We start from the raw sequence: 19,898 nt of genomic DNA, 5'->3' as shown, positions 1-19,898 counted from the left end.
CTGCTTCGACTACTATTACAATATGTACATTCTTATTTTGAATAGGCACATATCTTTCAAGGACTGGATTTTATAAAGGATGTTATGATATTTGGAAGATGATTTTTCTTCTGAATAAATGTTATTGACAGCTATGCGAACAAAATCTATTACAAACTTGTATCATCATTTGCCCTTCTTGTTGAAAATATTTCTAAGCATGTCCTAATTGTTTTATGTTTGAAATGTAAATGCTTTTACTAATATTTTTTGGAAAATAATTTCTTTTTGTTACAGTCAAAAACTTGCCTTTTCTGATGATGAAAGTTCTGAACCTGCCGCATCGCCTGCTCCAATTCGTGAAAGTTCTAGGGAGAGCTCTCAAAGTCAATCCAACCGTATAACTCATTCTTCATCTGCTCCTCCGCCTTCAACTATTACTAATGACGCACAAACCAATCAGCGTCAAATTTCTCCAGCACCCGGAAAAGTTAAATCTGCTTCAATTGAAAAGAATATTGAAGACAGTAATAATGCAAATTCAGGGAGCGGTGCGTCAAGGGGTCCAATGTGGAGTTCAAGAAATACCCAAAGTAGAGACGTAGATTATCGTCAGAATGGCCATCAGAGAAATGCGCCAAGAAACGTATTAGAGGATGATGAAATTTGGATACAACGGAGGAAACAAACTCATGAGCGAATTGAAAGAGCTCAAGAACTTGCAAAACTTAGGAGAGAAGAGGAGGACAGAAAGTTCATGGAAACTAAAATGGCCGCTAATAAAAAACTGTTAGAACTAGAACAGAAAATCAGTGCAAAAAAGAACTCTACTTCACAAGATGGCGTTAAAGATTCGGCTTCAGATAATACTATAAATTCCAGTAGCAACCAGGATTCACACTCGAATTCAGGAATGCATCAGTTGCAGGGATCTGTCAGCAGTGATGGTCTCGAGTTCAGACAGATGTCTCAGATTGGTAATGGTGGACCTAGTTCAGTTTCCGGTAGAGGATTTGTACAATGGAATGCCTCAGTTCAAGAGCAACAATCTGCAGGTGGAGATAGAGGTGTGTCATCAATATTATGCTCATTTTTAACAATGTTGCATAATTTATTTGTTTAACACATAGACAAACATGTAAAAACTTTTTTTTTCAGATCATCATCGCGATCCGGAACCTCGAATCATTATGAATTCACATGAACGTGATCGCAATGGTCCGATCTCTTCTGGGAGGGATTTAGATAGCGGCGGAGGTACAGGTTCTGGGGGCGGTGGCGGTGGTCCCAATTTCTCCAAACAATTCCAAATTGATCTTCCGCCAAGGTTTCGCAATCAAGCAGAAAAAAATCATATCGGTGGTCAGAGAGGGGGCGGAAGCGTTGATAAGGTAATTGCATTTTTATACATATTTTTTAGCTATTTAATTGAAGTTGACTAGTCATTGTGGATAAAATTACTATGATAAATGATCTTAATTACCAGGTGAATAATGTACCGTTTGCACAACAATATGATACTCGTTGGGTGCATCCTCCTACACAGACATATACAAAATCCTCAAGTATGAGTGGCGTTCAATCAGGTGGTGGTAGTAACAATAATACAATGTCTAGAAGAGCTCCAAGTGCTGACGATGTAGCTCAGCAGCATCGTGGAAGTAATAATAATTTATCCAGCACAAATTTGCAGCAATATCAAAATCTTTCGAGGCAACAAAGTGGCCACTCTTTGAATAGAAGTATGTCTGATACCTCACAACGGAAATTGTCAGGTATTTTTGAAAACTATTTTGAAATAAACACTAATTTTAGCATATTATTTGGATTACAATTAATACAAATAAGTGTGATAAAAAATGTACTAGTTGATGCAGACACTATTCTAATTAAAAATAATTCTTTATATGTTAAAAAATTTAAGTAATAATTTGATGTCATTAGTCAAATACAATTTTTTTTATTAAATTTGTTAAAAAACTTTTGACAAAATGTCATTTCATTATTCTAAATTTTTTTATCTTTATTAAGATATGATAAAGTTAAATTTTTATATTATTACAAAATTATATTATTAAAAATTAATTATAATAAAATTTATCAAATTATTATTAAAAAAATTTGAAGTTCAAAATTTACATACTACTTACATAAAATTGTATTAAAGATTTTATGAAATTTAAATATAGCAATAGAGATTCTTGGTATTTGTTAGATCCCATGTGGAAATTTGCAAACCATTTTTTTCACAATTAGCAATATAAATAAAATTTTCTATTCATACAATATTATAGAATTTACAGCATAGATTCAGAAGCTGATGCACAACTCTCCTATATACATGTATTCTCTGTCTTTTCTTCTGCTTAACTCTATGATAATTGTATCAATGTTTTTGTTTTAGTATCAAGCGAAGACAGAAGCAGCACAACTTCTTCTCACAATCTAGAAGGTAGTCCTCCTAAATCTGAATTGAAAACCAGCGAGTCTTGCCGTGAGTTTGGCTCTTCTTGGGCTGATGAGCCTTTGGAAAATGAAAAATTGTTATACGGAAATAACAAAACAGAAGATGATAGAAAATCTATTAAAGATTCTGATAACAATGAAATGATAAAATTGTCTGATAAACAATCCTGGCCTGACTCCACAAAACATACTGTTGATGTTTCTTTAAAGAACTCTAACAACAATAAACTGAATGAAACTACTAGTTCAAATAAACAAGTGATTGAAATTACTCAAGTTTCTATCAGTAAGAACAATGACTTAAAAACTGATAAAGAATTACTCAATGAGGATTATAGAAGTGGAAGAGACTCTGGGAATAACAAACGCATGAGTCCTAAAGTCAGCACAAGACAAATGGGTTCTCGAGGTGGAAGAAATTTTGATAATTTTAGAAGGGGACAGGACCAAAGTGGAGTAAACAATCCTAGAGTGGAGGGACATAGGAAGAATATAGGCGGTGGTGGACGTACTAGAGGTGTTGGAGGGCATAGCGGTGGAGATCATGCTTGGAGCGAGACAGATGGGTCTGAAGAACACGAGGATGACAGGAAAAAGTATGTACATTTTATTTTTTTATGATTCAACTGTTGCATTAAGGCAAGATGCAAATTTTATCGATACATGTAAATAATCAATTTATTCATTAATAATTGGGATTTAGCTATTTAGATTAAATTCCAATATTTTATTTTGAAAATATGAAGTTTGCTTTTAATAAAAAAATAAATAGTACGATTTTAATTTGATATGTTTCAAATGAACTTGTAATGTAAGTAATTGAATCAAATATGGTGCATAAACACTATCTTGTTTGACCCAAAAGAGCGACCCATCATTCTTTAATGAAAGCGCAATATAATGTTTAATTGATTTTGTTAACAATTTTTTTGTATCGATAAACTACGACCGTTTCGGCTTGACCGATTTTTGTCGAAAACTAACCATCACGAATCCCAACTGAAATCTTTCGAACGGTTTTTGAATTTTCAAAATCGGTTCAGAAGTTTTCGAAAACGTTGATGAATTATTCTGCTTTTTTTATATTTATTTAAAGTATCGGCTCGGCCGATTATCTCAATAAAACAATGTGAGTGCTTCATCGAGTTACATTGAATGACTTTTAAATTTTTGAATTTGGTTTATCAAGAATGATTAAAGTTTTTTGAAAACCTCAAAAAAAAGTTCATTTTTTCATACTTATATTTATTTCTAAAATTAAACGACTAGTCGTAGGACCTTGATGTTTTAGTATCTTTACGAATGATATTGTCAAAAAAAGTTTCATAAAAATCGAAAATCTTTTATTCAAGAATTAATTACGGATCATTACTAAAACATAATCAGCACTATTCTCAACTATTATCTTTCAAATAGTTTTTGATCTTTTAAAATTGAGTAAAAATCTGGAGAAAATTCTTTTTACACTTATTTAAGCTTTTTCAGGATTAGTTATAGTAATCGCAAAAAAATCGAAAATGAAAATTGTTATATATCTTTACGTTTCAGAGGTTTCTGAACATTTTGGCATACCTTAGAAAAAATGGATGTATGTGTTAGTGTGTGTGTGTGCGTGCGGATACAAATTTTCGCCGACGATTTCGGGAACACGGTTCAACCGATTTCAATTATTCAAAAAACATTCGATTGCTTTTGATAAGGAGACTGTGCTGATTAGTTTTTGGCATAGGCAGGTCTAGCCGTTTCGAAGATACGGGGCAAAAAGTGCCACAAACGGTAGCTCAGTTGTTAAGAGAACGGTGTGTCCGATTTTAATAATTCAAAAAACATTTTACTTGTATTGACATGACGATTGAGTTACATCGAATATTTAGAAAATATATTGATATTTACATAAAATCATCATTATAATATAAGCAGGTCAGTAAATTGTTACTTGCTTTGATAGTAATTCGAATATGTTTTTAAATAAATATATAATAATTATTTTTCAACACTTTTGAGAATCATAACTAACTAATTAAATTAAAATTACATAAACTGACTAATTAAATGTGAATTAGAAATAATTTCTAATTCTAAAAACGGTGCAAAGAGAAAGTAGTTATATAATTCACTACATTTATATAACTTACGCAAAAGTAAATCATGAATTTATATTTGAAGTTTTCCATGAAATTGTTTCAATGATAAGTTATTTGATTTTTGTATAATAATACTAAAATAAGTTCTTTGTGATGCTCATGACCATAAATTTATCAACAGGGGCCGCCGAAGTCCTAAGCAACTTCAGCAACAGCTCAGTCGAGATTCAAATCATCATCATCAATCTCAGCAACAACAATCGAGTGCACAAAATCAACACCATGGCATGCAACAACGTTCTACCAGTTCTGGCTCACTGAAACAAGAACCTAGGCAGCCTGCAGAAAGATCAAACACTCAAACATCGCTCAATAGAGGTTCCAGCCATCAAGAGGGTTTTGCACCTCGAGGGGAACCATCAAGAAGGGGTAGAGGTTCAGCATATCGTACCTCAAGAGGCGCAATGAAAAATGTGGATTATGGACCCCCTCGTAGAACATTTGGTGGCGATGAAATGAATAAACCAAGAAATGAAAGTTCAAGTGGAGACAACCAAGGATTGACCTCAGGTAGATTACTGATGAATTGAAGGAAAAATGGAATTTGGAGTGAGATAGAGGATAAAAGAAATATTTTAAATGCGTTTCTGATAAATTATGGTATGAAAGTGGTTTGGATGTTCAAATTGGCAAAGTATAAATGACGGTAATTATGAACAGATTTAAAATTGGTTGAATATTTAATGCAAGTGATTTGTTATTTAAACAAGAAATTCAGGTAATAACTGCTTATTTTTGTGACATGGCTGGCTCACACAAATTATATTATCTTACTCAAGAAAAATTACAATTTGTGTAACAACATCTATATTGTTTTTCTTTATTATTTTTTTTTTGTCATTTGTCGAATGAATAAATATTTGTATCTTGTTTTATGCCATTTTTTATTGTATTTTTGTACAATTTGCAAGTAATTGTTTAATCTTCATAATGTATAAATGTTATCTAACTATTATTCATACATTATATTTTTTTCTTGTTATTGGAAAAGTGAAGACTGTGATAGTACACATTATTTATTAACACATTAAAAAATTAGTCTGATTAAATTATTACTAATTGAATTAATATTATCTATTCTATATTTGGACATACATGGGAAAAGCAAATATAATGTAATAAAATTATTTTTAATGGTTACATTTTTCTTTTTATTAACATTTGTTATCCTATGTGCATTACCTTTACAATTTATTTATAATTTTTTAACAATTGCTTTAATGAAATAGTTCATTGCCATCAAATGTTTCTTTCAGGAACATAATGAACTTTATTATATTCTGTAATTTTTTTAATTAGATTTACTTATCTTTTATAAAGTTTGAGAAATTATATTTTATTTGTTTATCAATCAATATTACATTTAATAATGCAAATTAATTTTGTGAAGGCAACTTTTATAATTTGTTTTATTACTTTTCACACAGATGACAGAACAAAGTTGAAACAACAAGCCTTGAGTGCAGGTATTGGAATCTCTACAAGCTCATCAGGCACAACCTCGACCAGCAACACTGCTTCCAGTGGCAATGCCAACTCATCAAATGTTGCAAGGTCTGGTGGAGGAGCAGGTCAGTTTTGTAATGTTTTAATAACAATTTTTTTTAAGGTGATTTAATGTAGATAGTCGAAACCAAACTTTCTAGTCATTTTTTATTGTCAAATATTTTCTTACTCAATTGTTTTTAAATAAGTTGTCAAAAGTTGACATAAAAATTAAATTAAATCCATTTGTTAATGTTTATTAATATCTTCTTGAAAATATTTTTTGATTTTACTGATAGTATTAGAAAAACTATAATTATATTTTCAACGACTTCTTTTGAATTCAAACTTGCAGTTTAATATTCAATATATATATATATATATATATATATATATATATATATATATATATATATATATATGTTATGTATATATTGTAATTTTGTAATTTTATATTTTAGAGCATAATATTTAAAGAATGCAACAATGAATTATTTTAATTAACTTGCATAAGAAGTTTACCACAAGAAAACCATTGCTATTTTTATGTTTTATCGACATTTTAAGTCATTCTGAATCTTTGTCCCAATTTGGAAAAAGTGAGATGTTTTTTGACCTTTCGTTGAGTTATCAAAATATGTCTTAGACCCACTAGTTATAAAATATGTCTTGTAGGACATACGAGCGCGTGTTTATGCATTGTAATTAATACAATTACAAATATTATGAATATGTTTCAAAGATATAAATTAGAAATGGCATTGATTAGTTTTTAGTGAAAGCAAAATCTTTATTTACCAAATAGTTTAAAATTTTATGTAATTTCATTTTTTTATTTTTTATTAAGTCGATTATTATCACATGTTGAGAAGTTTATGCAACTTGCCTCAAGGTACTTAATGCTAGATTTGACTGCTATTATGCAAGCATAATTATAATCAATTGTATTAAATACTTGCGTATGAAAACCGACTAAGATGTATGAAAAAATTTTTTTTCAAATATTTATGCGGTTATATTTACAATTAGTTAAATATATTTGAGAGCGTTACATTTATATATATAAATCACTTCACTCAATAAGTCTGTAGGATTTTCTTCGAATATGATATACCAATTATGACGAACTTCGAACATTTTTGTAGTACCATTTGTACTTAGCCACAAAATTCGGCCATCATCTAATCATTTGGCAAATATTTCTTTAGAGCGAGCATTCTTTTAAGATCTGAGAACTGGATATGGTCGCTGGGGAACAGATCTAGAGAATACAGTGAGTGGGGAAATAATTTGGAGCCTAATTCATGTTTTTTTTTGCCACTGTTTTAACAGATTTGTGAATTCGTGCGTTGTCCTGATGGAGAAGCACGGTTTCTTTTTTCAAATTGGGCGGTTTTTCCGATTTTGATTTTCAAATGTTCCAATAACGTTATACAATAGTCACTCTTGATGGTCTAGCCCAGAGGTGGGAAACCTTTTTGCCATTAGAGGCCACACTTACATTAGGCAGCAATAAAAGAGGCCGCATAAGCTGATTGACCTAAAAAAGTGACTTTTGTGAAATTATTATAGTTTTTGCATTATATAGAAAAAAAGTAAATAAAATTTAAAAATAATATAATATATAATAATAATAATATAAAATAATATAATAATATTACAAAGCATACAATAAAAAAATATTTTTTAAAAACTAAGTGACTTATTTGGCTTTGTTTTTTGCTTGGCAACTGAGCAATTTATGACAAAATTACTAATAAATGTCGAGATATAAAATTCCTGGGTGTCGAAGGAAATCGAACAAAATTGCATTCTTTTTTCTTGAAAATTGGAAAAAAAAGTTTGTATGTTTCGCACGTATGTAATGAAATAAAATCGACTTCGTTTCGATAAAATCGAATTTTAGTTCGTTTTAATTTTATTTAAACATTCATTTTTTATATAAAAATGATATTAAAGTCTTTTGATTTGAATTTGATTTTCATATTCTTATTGTTAGGTACATAATTATTTAAAATAAAAAATTATATATTTTTCTTATACCATTGAATTCACTGATAGATTTTTATTTTGCAAACTAAGGTGTTAACGGCTAATTTGGGGAATTTCGGGCTTTGGAAAAACCAGATTAAATTCATTTGTGAACTTTCGGTATGCATATTCCTTGCTTCAAATTGTTCAAAAGAAACGCCAACAGCTGGAAATCACGAGAAGAAAACTGTACTAGTTGTTAAACCGAAAATCTCAGTTGAGCAAACTTCTTCTGTACAAAGTAATGTTGAAACCAATTTGGACGTACGGAATACAGCTCTGGGGAACGGCACGCAAATCCAATATCGCCATAATACAAAGATTTCAGAATAATATTTTGAAAGAAATTATAAACGCACCCAAGTATGTCTCAAATTGGTTGGTTCATACAGATTTGAACATTAACACTGTTAAGGAAGAAATTGAAAAGTTCAGTCTGAAATACAAGGATAGAATTCAGAACCACCCTAACATCATGGCCAAAAACTTAATAAAAAAACATGGCATTGAACGGTTCAAAAGAAAACGGCCCCTTTTTGATATTCTTTAGTAATCCTATAGAAGCAGAATTACTCGTAGGCTTAATTAAATATTTTCACAACAGGACTACATCTATATAAATATATAAACTTATCCAACATCGAATCGATCACCAATGCGTGACCTTTTGACCTTTTTTCCTTTGTTTAATAAATCATCAAAATTACTGAATGTTGAAATTGAAGTTACTGAATTACTGAACGACAGTTTGTGATTCTGTAATGTAATTAATGTAAATAAAAAAAAGCGAAAAAATCCTGCTTGTTGTCATTCATGATTCATATTTCAAGATTTAAATATAAATAAATTCTAAATATTACGCGCAAATAAATACGGACACATATTTTGCCTACAGCAATTTTTAAAAATTATATTTTTGTATTCTATGAAAAAAGTTAGTTTTGTCATTTTTTAACTACGGTCTCATAAAATTGCCAATATATCTAGATAAAATCTGTTTGCTCCGATCTCCGCCAAAGCTGCGTATTTGCTTTTGGTTGCGAAAAGTATAATTTTTTTTCATTTTACTACGGATAAGCATAAAAATCTTCAACCCGGGTGCTAACGATTCTTTTGCACTGTTAATGTTTTTATAATACTTCTTGAATCATATAATAGGCGATGTCTTGCTAAATCGAAAATATTGCTTATAATAAATAATATTAATATAATATATTACATCTCTATTTTGTATCTGTCTAAGAGTCTGTGTTTCAGGCTTGTAATCTGATGTCATATTACAATATGACTGTTTTTGGTGGGATTTTTCGCGGAACTTTCATGACGTTGATGTACAATAGTTGTTTGAAAGTAACTGCTATTTTGTACTAGGCGGCAAGGGGCCGCACGAAAACCTCCCGGCGGCCGCATGCGGCCTCGAGGCCGCAGGTTCCCCACCTATGGTCTAGCCCTTTTCAATATGCATATAATTTCTTGCATTTTCAAAAACTGACGCCATAACCTTACCAGCTGACTGGTTGCATTTTTTCTCGTCATCGTGTCTAGTCCACTTGGCTAACTGTCTATTCGACTCGGGAGTGTAATGTTGAAGCTAGGTCATATCCATGATGACACTGATGCAAAAACTCGTTTTATTTTGATTAAGCAGCTCCAAATACTCCTACGAATCATCAACTCGTTATGCTTTTGGTCAATTGTGAGTTTGCGCGGCACCCATTTAGAACAGAGATTTTTCCTGTTTAAAGATTTGTGAACTATATGTCCATATTGATATCTTTAGGGTGTCAGTTATCTCAGATAATGTTACTTTTCGGTTTTCCGAAACGTTTCGGTGGACTTTTTTTTTATATTTGTCTGTATAACCACCTCAATTGGTCTTCCAGAGTGTCTAAGTGGCCACGATTAGTATCAGCAATCAACTTCTTCACCATTTACCTTGATTTGAAACAGTCCAGATAATATTTATCAACTGATACTTTGTCAGCAATGGTATTTTTACCCATCAAAAATCAGTGTGATAAATCAACAAATGCAATTGCTTTGAATTCATGGTTTCGAAAAACTCAAAAGTAGCGTCACTTGAACCTCTTAAACTTGTAAACTAATTGTTTGATTGTCATATTTTTCATTACCAGGAGCTTCTAAGACATCTACTGGCGGTTCCGGCGGAGGATCGTCGCGAATGCGCAGTGGAGGACGCGGTAAGAATGCATCTGGAAAAAACAGCGATGAAGCTTGGGACACCACTTCAGATCATTCTGAATCTGGAGGCAATCTTGGTCAAGGAAAGAGACGAGAGAACAGGGATAAGGATAGAGACAGAGGTAAATTCAATCAGTCAGCAAATCAAATTATTTCCATAGACAAATCAATTTTATTAAGTGAATTCGTTTATCTTTACTAGTATTGATTTTTTTCTTATAATTTACGCTTCATTAAAAAAAAAGGCATAGTAATATTTTATATTGAATTTTCACAGTTGATCAAATTCAGATATAGATTCAGATTTAAATGTTATTTTTGATAAAACACAGTTTCTCCCCAAATGAATGACTATTATTTTAAAATCTTTCTTTAAATAAAAGTTTTTTATTTAAATATGCAAAATTTATTCATTTATTTTTGTAATACACAATACACATTTAATGTGTATTACAAATTTAACAAACATATTTAATAATATGTAATACCATATTTTTTAATAATTAGAATATAAATTATTTCATCTTGTTTTTTATCATTTATTCTAGGAAATTCAAGGACAGGAAAGCCTAGGAATGAAAGAAAAAACAATGCTGCTCAAAATAAGAATAGTGGGTCAAGTCAAATAAGTGGCAAATCTGATGACTCCTCCAAGAAAACTTCCGAAACAACAAATAATACTTCAAGTTCACTCAATCAAAACCAACAAGCAAATTCTAATGCAGGAAGCAAAAAGGATGCTTTAGAAGGTATATATTGATGTTATATTACATTGACCCATTTAAATCATTCAGTTTAAAAATTTATTATTTACATGCGTTTTTCAGGTATTGATCTTAACAACTTTGCTTCAGTTGTTGTGATTGATGAACAATTGGAGAAGACTTCCAGTGCACAAAATTCATCAGGCCAGCAATCATCTTCTGATGGTGATGGTTTTCAAGAAGTTCGAAATAAAAAGGGAGCAAAGAAAACTGATGAACCTGCTATCAGTGCTGGCAATGCAAGTAATCAGACTGGGAACCAAAACCAACAAGCTTTGAATCAAACATCGGGTCAACAGCAGGCAGCTCAACAGAACCAACAACGTTCAAGCTCTACACGTGGGGAGAAGAAAGAAAGATCTTCAAGCAAAGGTATTATTTATATAAATCTTATATACATACTTATAAAAATTTCTATATGTACATATATATATACCACATAACACGGTAGTTATGTTCTAAATAAACTAGCATGTTACGCCAATCCGTGTTATACGAGATAAAGAACTAGCACAAAAAGAGGAGTTACGTTCCAAGAATTCAAAACATGCTACGTAGCATGATTTTTTACTGAATAGTAATATTTTTCTTAAGAGGTAATATACATTACATGAATTATATTACTTTTCGTCATAATTAACAAACAAGTCTTCCCTTTCTTTTGCAATATATCCTCATCCTCTGAGCAGGTTTCTGTACTTCCTTCAGATCTGTGCATTATTTTGTGCAATAAAAATTACATTTGCGATTACTTGCTTTCAGCTAAAAGATACTTATATATTTACCATATACAAAGTTATCTTTATTAAAATGTTATGCTCATTTAAAAGATCTTTAAGAATAATTGACTAATTGTTTGGATAAGCGTAGATTTTTTTTTTTATATAGGACGTACGCGCTCGAATAATAAATATCGAATTAGTTATCTTTTTTCGTTAGTTTCATAACATTTACTGAAATATTGTACGGCGTTTTTACTAATTTTAGATTAAATAAAGTTTGATTTTCGTAGGTTTTACTATATTTTTTATTTTATTAGGGTTTTGCTCAATTCCCAAACCTTGTTAGAGCAAACCGATGCTTCAAAAGTACCATGTTATAAGGGGGTTGTGCGGGGGTTACCTGTATATAAATATTAAATATATCAAAAAAATATTTTTCAGAATTACAGTTAATGAATTGAATTATTGATAAATTGAACTTCTCAATGTAGTTATCAATTTTCAAAACTAATGTTTTCAAACAAGTATGTCAATATCTCCATCTGCACAAGTTAATCTTTTTATTTCTTTCAAATATCTCATTATTTTCTGTTTATAAATATTATTGTTACATTCTGCATTATATGAAATTTTATCTTAGCATTTTATGTTACTAACTATATATTATAATTTGTATATATTTTAATTGTTATTCATTATGTCAAATAATTGTATTTTTGAGTCCTCTTGGAGAAATCTGTGGGCTATATATTTAAATAAATAAATAAATAAATATCAATCATATTCTATAGTTACTAGTTCACAATTCTTCTGATATTTTTCAGAAATCTTAACAGTGTATTAATTTTAGATCAAATTAATGACATCAATACTACTGTTTACAGGTGCCTCGAATAAAAATGCTCAAAGTAAACAGTCTACCAATGCTACAAACAATGCATCTCAGCAACAATCACAGCAAGTAAACAATTCTTCTAACAATGCCTCATCTAAAGCTCAATCTGATCGTCCAAGACAATCAAAATTGCCACCGAGATTTGCACGTCAAAAGGAGAACATCAGAATGCAGCAGCGTGCTCAGGCACAAGACATCAATGTTATGGCTCCTATGCCACCGCCTGTTAATGCTTGGGATAAACCTATCACAGCAAGCCTGAGGCCAAATATAGAATCAGACAATGCAATGACTATAGATTCAGAAGCTATAGTTAACATCACCAATGAATCTGGACAAAACAGTCAAAGAAGTACACCGGGCACAAACAATGATGGTAAGCTAGTTCCTACCAAGGCCCATACTGACCCAAAGTCTGCACTGGATGGAACCACACCTCCTGTACAGACCATTATATTTGAGAATACGAATTACAAATCTGGACCTAATCAGAATCAAACTGTAAAACAAACTGAAAAACGTGACAATGATATTTTTAAAACAAGCAGTCTAGATATCATGGAGACTACTACGCCTGTAAGCAGGGACGGTCAATTGTCTGGATTACAGCTTTCTTTTCAAAGCAAAACAGAATCAGATTATGATAAAGATATGAAGTTGTCTTTCAACTTTGATTCGGATTTGGCACAATTAACTGAAGATAAAAACACCAAGGTTCTAGGACTGCCTCGTTCAATGCATTCCAGTTCTTCACAGAGCACAATTAGTCCATCAACAGCAGAGCTGAATCTGAAGATACAAAGTGTTAAAAAGGTTTGGGAGAATGCTCCAGTAATGCCAACTGTTTTAGAGCAACAAGCTTCCAATGAAGACGCCCAGCATAATTTATCATCTCCACATAATTTAGGATCTCATCAGGCACAGCATAATTTGAGCAAACATCAGGCACACGCAAACTTAAATCAAATGAATCAAATGGCAAGCCAAGCACATGCTCACAACCATGGCCTGGTAGGACCTGGTCATAATTTGACCTCACAGCATAATTTATCGCCAGCTGCTACATATGCAAGTAGTTTTGGCGGTGACCCATCTATGGAACATTTGGAAAATCTTCAGATGGTAATGACAATGAAAATGTTTACAGTCCAGGACCTCAACATGTTACTCCTTATAATCATGTACAACAAATGAACAAGCATAATGATATGAACAGTGTTTGTAAAGTGAAACAGCCTCAATCGATGCACCCTTCAGGTTAGTGGTAGCTAGAAGTATATATACTATTTGTTTATAATTTTATTCAATATAAAAATTTAAAATTTAGGTTTAGGAGGTATATCAGGTGGTTCTCAAGGACTTGGTCTTTCACCGCCTCCGTCGTTGCAACAGCAGCAGCAAGCCCCGCAACAACAGTATTATCAAGCCGCTCAATATGGCAGTATGTCTGCCATACCATCACCTCCAGCAGTCTTGTTTAATTCAAGTATGTGTACAGCTTTTTTGAATATGTAAACATATATATTTCTGCTTATTTTTTCATGTTTTTTACAAAAATGTATCCTTGTTATTTATAGTAACAAGCAGTAGTTTTAATGTCATCATTTCAAATGAATTAAATGATGATGAAAAAAATTTATATTTTTATAGCAGCTGCCGCAATGCTTGGTTCAAGCCAGTTGGCACCACAGCAGCAACAGCAGCAGCTTTATGGTGCTGCTGCTTTTCAAATGGAACAAGGTCGAGGCGCCTATTCTCAGTTTCCTGGACACTATGCAGGTAATATTCTGACAAATGCTAATTTGCTGGAAGCAATGTAAAAAATAAATTTAAAGTATCATCAGCATAAAATCTATATAATTGTAATAGTCTTATTACATTATACTTTATTTTTTCAGGTACGCCTATTATTTTTTTCATAATAGTGTGCTTTTAAAAACAACAACTATATTTCAATAAACGTGTTTCTGAATTAATGTGGCACTTTTTTATGTAAAACTAATCATTTTTATTTTCAGGTGCTAATGCCCCATATAATTACATGCAGACTACTCCCAGCCTTCCACAACCAACACCGGATATGTATCAGAGTCTGACATCCCAATACAGAGCAATGGGCGGAGCACCATTTGGCCAATCGCAACAACTCAATAATCCGAGCACTGTGCTTATTTCTTCTACTTCAAATTCTCTTATGTCAGCTAGTGTGAAACCTTCAAATCAGGTTTGTGTTTAATATAAATTTTGCTAATAATAATTAGAATTTTGTTACACTTTAGTAATGTTTTATTTATTTATTTATACTTAATATATTATATACTCATTGATTTCATTTCATTTAATTTTTATTTATTCTGTTCTAATAGAATTTCAAAGCCCCAAAAACTTGCCATTTTTAATATGAATCTTTTTATTACAGATTGGAGCCATAGGCAGTAAATCTGGATCTGCTGGCCCGGGACACTATGCTCCGCAACAGCCTCCGCAGTACATGGGCGTTGCTTACCCACCTCCACCACAACCTGGTCCTTTGACAGCTGGATCTTCTTACTTTGGCGGTGCTGGCACTGCTGCAGGTGGTGCAGGATCTGCTGGCGGTTCCCAAGGTGGATCTCAAGGTGCAGCAGGTGGAGCGGGAGGTGGAAGTGGTTTCTATGCTCCGCCCACTGGAGCTGCCCCAGGTGGTTTTTCATTGGCGGCAGCTGCTGCTGCGGCAGGAATGTTTGGAGGTAATCAGCCACCACCACCGCCGCCCGGGCCACCGCAAGCGCAGGTGCAAGGACAAGGATATGCGTCACAGGTAATTATTACATATATTAGCTGTAAATTTAAATTATTAGTATTTTCAACTTCTTGCAGGGTAAGTTATAGTAATCGTAAAAATCGAAAATGAAATTTTTTAATGATTTATATATCAAGGGTTTTTCAACATTTTGGCATATCTTAAAAAATGGATGTATATGTAATATAATCCGCGGATACAAATTTTGGTCGACGATTCCGAAAGCGGATCAGCCCATTTTAATTATTCAAAAGAACATTAGGTACAGCGGTTTTGGAGATACTATCTATTTCGCGGTACCGCAAGTTCCAGCAATTTGCCTTAAATCATGATGCGCTTGCACCACTAGTTTTTACTGATATTTAATTGTAAAAGTGGCAAATGTAATCATTGAAATTTTTTAAAAGTTCATAAAATATATAAGTAAAGGCCTGTTGATTTTTTTAGAACCAAATATTAAAACCAATATTTGTCATGTGACTGATTACTAGTTAAATTACATCTTCCGCTGTGAGGATTTATTAAATAGCGTAGTTGTTTCTGCAGCCAAATGACTGATGTGAATGTTTTTCTTCCAGTTTTTAACATCTCCCTTACAATTGGCAGCGACTATGCAACAGTACAGAGGTCCCCAAAGTGCCTATCTTAAAAATTTACCAGATCCAGTAAGTTATCAAATGATATGCATATTGATCATGAATGTGATATTATGTAATACTTGAATAATATTTATTATTTTTTATATAAATAATTCTATTTTTCTCTTGGTATTGCAGTGCAGCCGACCATTGAAGAGCCCAATAGGTGAGTCATTGGGTCAAATGAAGCAGATTCAACCACAACACAAATCTTATCAGTCATCCGTGAGTTTTAATTGTTTGAGTTCTGTCTTTATTTGTTTTTTTTTTAATCCGGTTTATTTACATGTGGGTTATGATTTTTGTTTTGTTTTTTATGATTTTTCATAATGCAATTAATCAGTTTTTTTTACTAATTTATGGCAGAATTTGAAAGAAAATTATTAAAAAAAATTCTTAATTTGTAAAATGTTACACATGTTTGGATCTGTTTTATAAAATGGCTTAATTTTAAGGTATAAACACATGCTATCAAAATACATACACATACTAACCGTACTAAAACTGTAGAATTTCATGAATAATCATAACCATAATGATGATTATATAAATAATAATAATATTTGAAGTAATCATACTTCAAATTACTGATTGAGAAAAACTTTCGAACTATCTTTCGAACTTTCTTTTTTTTAATCATAAAACTAGTAGTGCACAATAAAATTAGTACAAAAGTGTTTTATAACTTAACAAATATTTAAGTTTAAATATTATTGAAAAAAAAGTTGAAAAGAATTTTAAAGAGAAGATATTCGAGTATGTGAAACCAAGAAAAAGATTTTAATAATATAAGCAAACTAATGAATTAATATTGCCAGTATCATAACAATTTGAAAAAAATAGTCACTATTTTCCGACTGTTTGTTTGCTAATTTAAGTTTATTTTTAAATAATAAAATAAGATTTAATTTCTTACTTCATTTGTACTTGATTAAAATATGCCTCCGGGCTAGATTGATAATGTTAAGTCTTTCCAATTTTTTTAAATTTTGTTTTTTGTATTGCATATCATTTTAAAACAGTATTTTCGAATCTATTAGCTAATACATATTTATTTTATTCACACATTTAAGATTTTGTTTGATTTTCAAAAACTTGTCTTATTGACAATTCTATACATATATACTTGCAGCACTAAAGGAATCAAATTTGGTTTGAAGAAAGGCATTTTTGTATTTATATTATTTAAATTTGAAATGGAATACAATTTATGTATAAATGATTTTGATTATGCAGGTTATGCAGGGCAACAACAACAACAGCAGTGGTGGTGCGTGTCGAACGATGCAGGCAGCGGCGGGACAAGCGGGACCGGTTCTGCAGGGGGCGGGGCCATCGCCCCACCATCACAGCAGCACCTCGGCGGCAGCGGCAGCAACCATCACCACCACCAGCAGCAACAACAACAGCAGCAATGGTCAGCAGCAGCAGCAAATCGGAGCGCGTTACCCCGGTCCGATACAGAGACCAACAACCAACACCGTTCTGGGGGTGGGGGCGTACCATCCCACGCACCCCACTCATCCCACGCATCAAATGCATCAGCATCAAATGTTGCATCAGCAGCATCTGCATCAGGTTCATCATCATCAGCAAATGGCGCCAAATGGGGTGCAGCAGCAGCAACAGCACAGCCATCAGCAGCCAAGGGGACAGCAGTCCACCAGGCATAACCAGACTGGCTCGGGAAACAAAAATTACTATTCCAGAGGTAATTAATCGATCTTCTGAAAATATCATACCGATCAATAATGAAAATAAATTGTTCGTATGGCATTTATATGATCTATGATAGTTACCTATCTTTAGGTTTGTTTTGTATATTTTTCTTTCATTTTTATTGTCCAAATTTCATTGCATTCTATGAACATTAAACGTTTATTAACTTCCCATAGGGCAAGTTATAGTAATCGCAAAAAAATCGAAAATGAAAATTTTTGCATTTCTCGACGTTTCAAAGGTTTCTGAATATTTTGGCATACCTTAGAAAAAATAGATGTATGTGTGTGTGTGTGTATGTGCGTGTGTGTATGTATGTGCGGATACAAATTTTCGTCGACGATTTCGGGAACACCGATCAACCCATTTGAATAATTCAAAAAACATTCGATTCGTATTGATAAGGAGACGTGCTGATTAGTTTTTGGCGAAGGCAGGTCTAGCCGTTCCGAAGGTACTGGGCAAAAAGTGCCGAAAACGGTAACTCAGTTTTTAAGAGAACGGAGCGTCCGATTTGAATAATTCAAAAAACATTTTACTTGTATTGACAAGGTGAAGAACCGATCAAATTTTCATAAAGGCAGGCCTAGCGGTTTCGGAGATTTAATGAAAAAAGTAAAAAAAAATGCCATTTGGCGGTCAAAAATGATCATTAGACATATGCACATCAAATTATCAGATATTTTATAGAGATTTTAACAATAAGTATAAATTTGGTTTACATTTGTATGGGTTCCGTACCAATGTTTACGTGTTAGACGGCGACGCGGCGCTTACGCGCTTCGATATTTAGTCTTTATGCAGTTAAAGCAGTACGATTGCTTTGAAAAAAAGTTTAGACCTTCCAAAATATGTCAAAATAAAGAAAACATTTTTTTTTTTCAAAAAAAAATTACAAAAAAAATTTTTTTTCAAAAAAAGTAATTTTTTGTCCGATTTTTAGTTTCTCACAAATCTTATTTTTTCGAAGTAAAATTTTTTCAAAAATGTTAATCGTTTTTAAAAAAAATAATAATTTTTGGTACGGAAAGTTCCAGCAATTTTCCTTAAGGCACGATGCCTTAATTGCCTTAAGACAGAATTCCACTTACAGCTAGTTTAATGATTATGATATTAATTCTAGGTGGGCATAATAACAGTGGAAATATGGAACAGCAGCAGGCAAATACTGCTTCTAAGCAAAGTGAAAAAAATGAAGTGAAACAACAAGTGTCGAATTCTACGGAATCGAACAAGGACGATGTGACAAATGAATAAGTGAATCTGAAAAAGTGGGGCGAGAAAACTCACATAAAAATCTTTTAACTCAATATAAATATTAACAGATTAATGAAAACAAAATGGACTAAATTTCAAATCTATCAAGTGTATTGATAGTTATCTTCTAAAAAAAATTCAACTTAAAATATAATTAAAAATATAAATTCTATCGGTAGATATTCAATGACAAAAAAATCTAAAGATGGCGTGATGACTTTTTAGTTTTTTCCACATGAGAAACATTTATTTATCTCCTTCAATTTTAGTTCTTAACTGCATTTCAAATATGTTGAAATGATTATCTTTGGTAAAGTTATACGGTTAACTCTGTGTGATTTTCCTTTTCCATGCTCTACTAGTAATGTCAGAAGATCATATTACGGCAGTTTCTAGTAGGGATGTGTATCGATATTGACTTTTTGACAAGTGTGATGTCATACAGATTTTGACATGACTGGTGGCATATATAAGGACCTTGAAAAATTCAATCTTTACCGAATCAGAAATGTACTGCATTCTTCTATTATTTATGCCAGTGGAAAAATTTTCTAATGTTGATTTGAAGCCTGGCACATTTTCCCACAACATATTGAAGAATTTGATGTGCCGTGGAAATGTTTCAAATGGTCAATGTAATATTTTCATTTTTCAATCATATTATATATTTATATATATATATATATATATATATATATATAATAAAAATAATTATGTGAAAACAAGGAAATACTTTAGCTAATGCTCTAATGCTAAATAACGTTGACTGATTCCTGTTTATATATTTGTGGTTTTTTTCAGCATTTATGATTTG

General features: G+C 32.0%; 1 protein-coding gene across 1 annotated transcript in view; it reads left to right on the top strand.

The window, feature by feature from the left end:
- LOC113386824 (putative uncharacterized protein DDB_G0282133) overlaps nucleotides 1–19,692 on the top strand; it is a 42,305-nt gene extending 22,613 nt beyond the window's left edge. The window contains 19 exon segments of the mRNA XM_026624590.1: nucleotides 277–1,046; nucleotides 1,138–1,370; nucleotides 1,466–1,754; nucleotides 2,384–3,041; nucleotides 4,711–5,099; nucleotides 6,017–6,160; nucleotides 10,241–10,429; nucleotides 10,856–11,056; nucleotides 11,135–11,443; nucleotides 12,678–13,792; nucleotides 13,795–13,945; nucleotides 14,016–14,174; nucleotides 14,339–14,467; nucleotides 14,707–14,912; nucleotides 15,108–15,488; nucleotides 16,049–16,135; nucleotides 16,247–16,333; nucleotides 17,345–17,819; nucleotides 18,951–19,692. Of these exon segments, the coding sequence (XP_026480375.1) occupies nucleotides 277–1,046; nucleotides 1,138–1,370; nucleotides 1,466–1,754; nucleotides 2,384–3,041; nucleotides 4,711–5,099; nucleotides 6,017–6,160; nucleotides 10,241–10,429; nucleotides 10,856–11,056; nucleotides 11,135–11,443; nucleotides 12,678–13,792; nucleotides 13,795–13,945; nucleotides 14,016–14,174; nucleotides 14,339–14,467; nucleotides 14,707–14,912; nucleotides 15,108–15,488; nucleotides 16,049–16,135; nucleotides 16,247–16,333; nucleotides 17,345–17,819; nucleotides 18,951–19,084 (6,106 nt within the window). The 3' untranslated portion in view covers nucleotides 19,085–19,692.
- Nucleotides 19,693–19,898: the final 206 nt, after the last annotated feature.

Source organism: Ctenocephalides felis, unplaced genomic scaffold (assembly GCF_003426905.1).
Source record: "Ctenocephalides felis isolate EL2017-DRISC unplaced genomic scaffold, ASM342690v1 CF-g0.4_SCAFFOLD_00845, whole genome shotgun sequence".
NCBI classification, from domain to species: domain Eukaryota; kingdom Metazoa; phylum Arthropoda; class Insecta; order Siphonaptera; family Pulicidae; genus Ctenocephalides; species Ctenocephalides felis.
This window is presented reverse-complemented; position numbering and strand designations above follow the sequence as displayed.